The sequence below is a fragment of the Adiantum capillus-veneris genome, chromosome 8 (assembly GCF_014529385.1).
Source record: "Adiantum capillus-veneris isolate H3 chromosome 8, ASM1452938v2, whole genome shotgun sequence".
NCBI classification, from domain to species: Eukaryota; Viridiplantae; Streptophyta; class Polypodiopsida; order Polypodiales; family Pteridaceae; genus Adiantum; species Adiantum capillus-veneris.
Genome location: NC_140938.1, coordinates 126506338 through 126514839, shown reverse-complemented (window position 1 = coordinate 126514839; position 8502 = coordinate 126506338). Strand labels below are relative to the sequence as shown.

The following is an 8502-nucleotide window of genomic DNA, read 5'->3' as shown; positions in this document are numbered from 1 at the left end:
CGGACTAGGCTAGTCTCTCTCGCTCTTTGCTGCAGCCTGCTCCACAGAGAGAAGACTTTGGGCGTGTGGAATGTGGACTTGGTCATGACACTCTCCAAAATCCTCTACTTTTAGAAGTTTAGCTTCACGATTTCAAAGGTAAAGAGTGAGGCTGCATTCACAAGCCCTACATGTGTGTGGGGTCGTATAGTTAGGTCATGTTCACGAAAGGCTTATTTTCCCATTAGAACGGTCCACAAACTCCAACACCTCTCAGCTTTCCACCTGCAGTGACCTGCTTCGTAGTGCTACTATGCTTAAAACGGTATAGTTTTAAAACTAAGCCGGTTGAATGCCGATCAATTCTCTTTTTCTCTCTCTTCGCACTCCCTCCCACTACAGGTTGCTGCCCATGATGCTCATTGTTGTTGTACCTGCCATCGTCAGAGCCTGTCGAGGCTTAGTGATAATTAAGCCTTGTGTGACCCTTTATTACTATAGCAAGTATGGACGTGGTCACGTGAGGCTTAGTTTCCTGTCAGAACGGTCGACAAACTCCAACACTTATCAGCTTTTCACCTGTAGTGACCTGCTTCGTAGTGCTACCATGCCTAAAACGGTATAGTTTTAAAACTAAGCCGGCTGAATGCCAATCGATTCTCTTTTTCTCTCTCCTCGTGCTCCCTCTCACTACATGTTGATGCCTGTGGCTGTTGTACTTGCCATCGTCAGAGCCCGTCGAGGCTTAGTGATAACTAAGCCTCGCATGACCATGTCCTAAAACCTTTTATTTTGGATCGGCGTCGAGATGACGCATGCATTCCGTGTAACAAAGCACTATTAGACTTCAAGTACCTTGCCACACAAATAGCACTTTCTCAATCTTTACGCAGTGTTGCTTCTAATATACTCAAAAGTCCATTTACAATGTTGCCAGCAACATTTGGCATGGCTATCGAAGAAGTTCAAAGGGAAGGGTAATAACATGAGGTTAAATGAAATCTGCAGAGATGGCAATGAAGGGCACAATCTGCTTACAAAAGCTTGATAAGGTTAACCCTAAATTTGTGCAAAACCCCCCAAAGTTGGCCATAGTCAGGCTCAAATGCACACTCTCTACCTTCTATATGTAGATATAACATAGACTAGAGTTGTTGAAAAACATGGGCAGTAGGTCCCCGAAACAACTTTTTCACAAGGGCATTAATTAATTAGTTTTGGGGGTGGGTTGGGGGGGGGGGGGGGGGGGGGGGGGGGGCATATTTGTTTTTTTTAGTGCTTAAGGGAGGCCTAAGGGCAGGCAAGGCATATAGCCTAGTGGTTTAGCTTGAGTTTCATAGTATCTACGTGATGAGTTCAAATGTTACTCATTAAAGTTGGTTTTAGATGGTGACGTGCATGGACATGCTAATTGGAGATCCTAAGGGATCTTATGGAGATTCTATCTAATGAAAAACATAAAGAGTAGAGCGAGTAGTAGTAGGGCATTAGAAAAATGGATTGACTTTCAATGATCAAGGTGTTAGTGTGGTGTATGTGAGTATCCTAGTTTGATCTTCACAATTTTTTTTGGGAATCAATGCGTTGTTTCTAAGGTGCTCGGGAAAATTGGAACTTATTTTGATTAGGGACAACTCTCAAACAAGATTGCAACCCCAATGTAACCTTATGTGCATTCAAGTGTATGCCATCACAAAGGACCAAGACCTAGATATGGATGAGGATGAATGTAAGAGGGCAAGAAGAGCCATCTTCAATCATAAGATGTTTCTCACACCACCTTCCTGTGGTTGATATAGATTATGATAACTTTTAGAGGGCAAGGAAAGCCATCAATCAAATAGGTGGCCAAAACTGTTACGGGACCCTGAAGAGCGGCCCGTAAATGGGACTTAGGGGCCACGCGCGTTCGCCGATCCTTCACCTGAACACAAGTTAGCCGACTTCACAACAAGTTGAGCAAGAATTTCAAAGGGACGCGCGAGACAAGATAGTTGAAACAAGCCCGTGACGGGCGCTTGTATTGATTCAAAAAGATGATTACAAAAGGGACGGAGGCCTCTCCAGCGCCTCTGAAGACTGGGTTAACCTAACTCCAACCTAGAAAGGGTAAATGGTTTTATGGACGTGAGGACTGCCACCCCGGCCCCGGTTGAACAACCGGCCCCCTCTTGGCTACCCCGGCAGGATGCGCACGGTTCACCAAGAGTGGAGTACTACTCCCTTATAAGTCCTTTAATTCGGGGCGCTCAGGCAAACCACCCAAGCCCCATGGCCTTGAGGTAGAAATCCCTCTCAAGGAGTCACCGTCGGTCCCGTCCAGGAGCCGCGGTTCCAAAATCTGATCAAAATGCCGAAACGGCCCCGCGGTTGCGTCCCGGGCCGTTTTGGTCCACGGGACCCCCGGGGCCCGGCCACGGCCCAAGCGGGGCTCTTACTTGCATAGAGTCTCTCGGGGGCTCCCGGAGTCATGTTTGGTTCACAGGAGCGACGGGTCCACGAGTCGTCAAATCGGCCCGCGGGGAGCGTGGCCGCGGAGAGGGGCAAATCACCAAACGGGCCTCGGTCCCCCTCAAGTGCCGTCCACGGTGAGAAGTTAGGTTAGCGGGAGTTAGGTTAGAAATGGGAACGTGGACCGCCGGGCCGCATGAGGGACAGCCCATGTGGGGGCGCTAGGGGCAAGGAGGGACCGCCGGCGCGCGTGGGAAAAGTTCCCCCTCACGAGGATCCCAACATTCTCCCCCCCCTCAAGGAACTTGACGTCCTCGTCAAGATTATAGAGCATCTGACCACATAGTGCATACATCGCATAATTGTCGCATAACGCATCTTTATTCTGCTGAAACTGAGCATAACTGAGCTGACAAACTACTGCATCCTATCTACTTGCTGTACATGGTTGTGGTCTTCTATGCCCTGGGCATGTGCTTGAGGTCCGGAATCCTGTAGTACCGAAGCAACAACTGTTTATCCATTGCAATGACTCTATCTTCTGGCACCCAAGTGCAATCTGACATTGGCCGCCCTCTCCACTTGACATAGAATTCTAGGTTGTTGCGCCTGAAACGGTGTTTGATGATAATTTCTGGCTCAAAGGGGTTTACTCCTTTGTCTAGTAGGGGAACATGGCGGCCATATTTCCCATCAACCTGAAATCGTTTGAGCAAGCTGATGTGAAAAACATTGTGGATCTTGACGTTGGAAGGTAGTTCCAGCTTGTAGGAGATGTTGTTGAAATCTTGCAGTACCCGGTATGGGCCATAGAAGCGGTGGTTGAATTTGGGTGTTAAGTTTTCGGGAAGGTTGATGTTCTGGGCACTTACCAGCACCAAATCACCCTTCTGAAAGAACTCTGTTCGTGCTTTTTCGTTATGTCTGGCTACATACTTATCTTTGTACTTCATCAAGTGCTTTCTGGCTACATCCAAACGTTTCTGCCAAGCCGTCAAAAACTGCTCAGCATCCTGATCTTCTGCATGCATAGTGCCCGACGCAAGCGCCATGGGCGTGATCACCTCTTTACCTGTGGCTAGTTCAAACGGGGTGTATCCTGTCCCCGAGTGCACACTGCTATTGTACTGAAACTCAAGGACTTCCAGAAAGTCTGCCCAATCCTTTTGATCTGCTTGGACATAGCAACGGAAGTAATCTTCGATGCCTTGATTGATTCGCTCGGTCTGCCCATCTGTTTGGGGGTGATAGGCCGAAGAAAACCTGAGCTGTGTGCCTAGGAGCTTGAATAACTCCCGCCACATGTCGCTTAAGAATCGCCCATCGCGATCCGAAACAATGGCCAGTGGGAGTCCGTGATTCTTGAAGACATGTTTGAAGAAAAGCCGCGCTGTCTGGTAGGCTGTAAGGGGCGGCTTTGCGGGAATGAAGTGCGCCTGCTTTGAAAAGTAGTCCACGATCACGAAGATGGTAGTGAATCCGTGGCTTTCGGGTAAGTCGACAATGAAGTCCATGCTTATCACATCCCAGGGGCGAGATGGTGTAGGCATAGACATCAAAAGCCCTGCTGGCTTTATTCGTTGTGCCTTGACTAACTGGCAAGTTGGGCACGTTCTTACATATTCCACCACATCTTCCTGCATCTTCGGCCAGAAAAAGTGACGGCTTAACCTGTCAAAGGATCTCTTTTGCCCACCGTGTCCTGCAACTTTGCAGTCGTGGGTTTCCCAAAGTAGTTTTGCTTTGAGTGTAGGATCATCTGGTACATACACGCGGTTATGGGCATACCATAGCCCATCCCGCAGGTCGAACAGCCCCACGGAAGTCTTGCCTTGTCGCCAACTCTGCATCATCTGTAACACTGCGGGGTCTGTCTTACTGGCCTCGCGGATCTGGTCCAGTACTTCATCACTGCTTATTATGCTGACTGCATTCACCTCGGGCATGCGACTGAGGGCATCTGGCATTGCATTCTGCTTGCCCGGTTTATGTATGATTTCTATGTCATATTCTGCTAACTGATCTTGCCACCGACTCTGTTTGTGAGAGAGCTTAGGTTGTGTCTGGAAATACTTCAGAGAAACATTATCTGTGTATACTTTAGTATGCTTGTCCAATACATAGTGACGCCATTGGTCAAGGCAGTATACCACTGCATACATCTCCTGTTCGTGTGTAGCCCATCTCTTCTGCGGGTCTGTAAACTTCTTCGAAATGTAGGCTACTGGTCTTTCAGCTTGCATTAGTACCCCTCCCAGTGCGATGCGTGAGGCATCGGTGTGAATCTCGAATGGCTTGTCGAATTCTGGGAGTTTAAGTACCGGTAAGGAACACATTACCTGTTTGATGTGCTCAAAAGCTCGTTGGGCTTCATCTGTCCACTTGAACGCTAGCGAGCCCTTGGTGGTGTCTGTTATGGGGGCCATGATCTTCGAAAAATCTTTGATGGACTTTCGGCAATACTGAGTGAAACCCACGAACTCGCGTACCTGTGTAACTGTTCGAGGGGCAGGCCAGTTCACCACGGCCTCAATCTTTTTAGGATCCACGCGAATTCCATTTGCAGTGACCAAGAAGCCCAAGAATTCCACTTCTTGTACTGCGAAGACGCACTTTTCCAGTTTCGCGTACCACTTGCATTCCCTGAGTCTGCGGAGCACCTGTCGCACATGCTCCACATGCTCTTCAAAAGTTTTGCTGTAGATTAGCAGGTCATCCAGGTACACAATGAGGAATTCATCCAGCATGTCGCCGAAATCTGTATCCATTCCAGCTGAGAAGGTCGCTACTCCATTGGTGAGGCCAAAGGGAAGCACTAGCCATTCGTGAGCTCCATACCGTGACCTGAAAGCTGTCTTGTGCACATCTTCATCCACAATCCGAATCTGGTGGTATCCTGATCGTAGATCGACCTTAGTGAAGTATTTTGCCCCTGCCAACCTGTCTGTTAGATCATCCATGTGCGGCAGAGGGTACCTGTTCCGGATGGTTATTTTATTCAGGGCTCTGTAGTCGACGCAGAGCCTAGATGAGCCGTCCTTCTTTGTGACAAAAAGCACCGGGGCCCCGTAAGGGGACTTGCTAGGCCTGATAAAACCTGCTTCAAGTAGTTCTCCGAGTTGCTTCTTCAGTTCCTGTAGTTGTGTGGCATCCATTCGGTAGGGTGGACGGGCTGGCGGCGAATGGCCAGGCACTAGCTCGATCTTGTGGTCCACTGCTCGCTTAGGTGGGAGCCCAGCTGGGAGCTGCGGCGGTACCACGTCTTTGAATTCTTCAATCACTTTGATGATACGATTATCCCTGATAGTGCACTCCTCATCTGAATCTGTTAGTGCTACTTTCATCACACAGCAGTGAACCTGGGCCCCTTGTTTGAGAGCCTTCTCTGCTTGCTTTGGTGAGATCCACATTGAGTCTGGGACGAGGTCATCCCAGCTAACTCGAGTCTTTCCTTTTTCCGTTTTCGTCGGCGTTGGTGTCTTAGTTTGAGCTGCGTTCACCTGCCCTCGGGCTTGAGGTGGCAAGTAAGGTTGAGGTTTCGGCGGAGCTTTTTCTTGAGTAGTCTTGCGGGCGGGAGGCGCGTCCATAGGTCGGATGATCGGGACAATCACCCCCTTACCATTCATGTCCAGCATCAGTTGATTCATGCCCTTGGCATACAACCCCATCACGTAGGAGTCATACCAGGCCAGGCCAAACATCATGTCGTAGGAGTCCATGGGCACAACGATGAAGTCCACTTTGGCTCGCCATTCACCTACTTGGACCGCCACGTCGTAAGCCATCGCGGTGTTCGAGTCTTCGCCTTGTACGAAGCCCACTGAGATGCTTCGTCCTCCCCCGGGCTTGCAGGTCTTTACTCCCAAGCGTTTGGCACATGATGGTGAGATGAAGTTGTGACTCGCTCCCGAGTCGAGCATCGCCAATTGCGATTGCCCATTGATCACTGTCTTGACATACATATTTGGGATTGGTTTGATACGAGCTGCTAGGCAGTGTAGAGAAGCTTTGATGGCTCCTACACGGACCGTCCCTTCGGTAGACTCTTTGTTTCCACTTTCAGACTCTTGCTCCGTGATCTCAGTGATCTGCACTTGTGAAGATCCTGTCCTGTCAGCGTTGGTCTCATTGGCCCAAGCGGAGTGAGCTCGAGACTGAGAGCTAGCTTTGTGACAATCGTTATCCCAGTGAGGACCTCCACAGTTACGGCAAGGGCGGGAAGGATTCGCCCTCCAAGGCAGCGTCCGCTGAGGGGCCCCTCCAGGCTGGTTCACCGAGAAGTTCCTGCTACTCGACGAGCCGCTGTAGCTGCTTGGCGCATTGTTGCGAAAGCTCCCGTACAGTCGGGGCTAGTTTGACAAGCTGCCTGCGGGCTCGCTCCTTTGGGGCCCAGCTGAAGACTGATTTTTGTTCGAGTTGAAAGGGGCATGCCCACTTCCCCCAGACTTTGAGCTGGTGGCCCCCTTTCGGCGCAAGTCTGAGTCCACTAGCCTTTCTGCCATGGCCAGCGCCGCCATGTAGTCGGCCGGATTCTGCTTTTCGATCTCCCTACGGGCCCAATCCTTTAGCCCATAGAGGAACCCATGGAGTCTCACTCTCTCCCAAGTCATCTGTTCCACTTTCAGCATGGACTGCCTGTATTTGGACACATACTCCTGCAGCTTGCTTTCGCCTTGGGTGATGGTCCTCCATTCGTCTAAGTGTCTAAAGTCTTCATTCTTCGGAACGAAGTAGTCCCGCATCTCAGCCTTGAGGCGGGTCCATGACATGTAGGGGTTTTTCCTCTCTTCTAAAAGGAACCAACTGTAAGCCTCCTCTGTTAAGAAATGAGACACCACTGATGTCCATAAATGTTCTTCCATTTTGCTTGTGCGGTAGAAGCTCTCTGTGTCGCGGATCCATTTCTCCAGTATCATTGAGTCCCGTTGACCCGAGTAGGGAGTGGGTTTGATGGGCTTGAAACTCCCCATCCCATCACTCCCACTCGCGGGAGCTCCCGACGTGCTTGCCGGTCCTTTTCCTTTGTCTGCTGCGGCATTCTGAGCATTCAGCAGACTTACCTGTACGAGCTGTTGAACCAGCGCGGCTTGAGACTCTAGTATAGCCTCCCACCTTTCCATTCTGTCATTGCGGGGAGGGTCGTTCCTCTCCCCATGAAATGAGTCTCCATCTGCGTGGCTCATTTCGTTGGGTGACGAAGGCGCGGACTCAAACTCTGGTCCGGCTTCGCTGATAGGGTCTAGGCGTTGTAGTCTCCCTTGAGAACGTATCCACCTGGAATACTCCCAAGAGTCAATCACACCGTCCGCTGCAATCTCTTCTAATCTCGCGGCGGGTAGGGGAGTGCTACTGGAGTCACTTTCGGCGGGTCTTTGTCCCCCTCTGTTAGGCATAGACCAGCTTTTGAATTTCTAGCTCTGATACCAAGTGTTACGGGACCCTGAAGAGCGGCCCGTAAATGGGACTTAGGGGCCACGCGCGTTCGCCGATCCTTCACCTGAACACAAGTTAGCCGACTTCACAACAAGTTGAGCAAGAATTTCAAAGGGACGCGCGAGACAAGATAGTTGAAACAAGCCCGTGACGGGCGCTTGTATTGATTCAAAAAGATGATTACAAAAGGGACGGAGGCCTCTCCAGCGCCTCTGAAGACTGGGTTAACCTAACTCCAACCTAAAAAGGGTAAATGGTTTTATGGACGTGAGGACTGCCACCCCGGCCCCGGTTGAACAACCGGCCCCCTCTTGGCTACCCCGGCAGGATGCGCACGGTTCACCAAGAGTGGAGTACTACTCCCTTATAAGTCCTTTAATTCGGGGCGCTCAGGCAAACCACCCAAGCCCCATGGCCTTGAGGTAGAAATCCCTCTCAAGGAGTCACCGTCGGTCCCGTCCAGGAGCCGCGGTTCCAAAATTTGATCAAAATGCCGAAACGGCCCCGCGGTTGCGTCCCGGGCCGTTTTGGTCCACGGGACCCCCGGGGCCCGGCCACGGCCCAAGCGGGGCTCTTACTTGCATAGAGTCTCTCGGGGGCTCCCGGAGTCATGTTTGGTTCACAGGAGCGACGGGTCCA

At 50.7% G+C, this 8502-nt stretch overlaps 1 protein-coding gene across 1 annotated transcript; it reads right to left on the bottom strand.

Annotated features, from left to right (window-relative positions):
• Positions 1–3739: 3739 nt before the first annotated feature.
• On the bottom strand, positions 3740–7823 carry LOC147452920 (uncharacterized). Its single transcript, XM_086519317.1, has 3 exons — positions 6832–7823; positions 3985–6738; positions 3740–3866 (listed from the first exon to the last, which is right to left on the bottom strand). Exons 1-3 carry the CDS (start codon positions 7821–7823, stop codon positions 3740–3742), a joined length of 3873 nt encoding a protein of 1290 aa, XP_086375443.1.
• Positions 7824–8502: the final 679 nt, after the last annotated feature.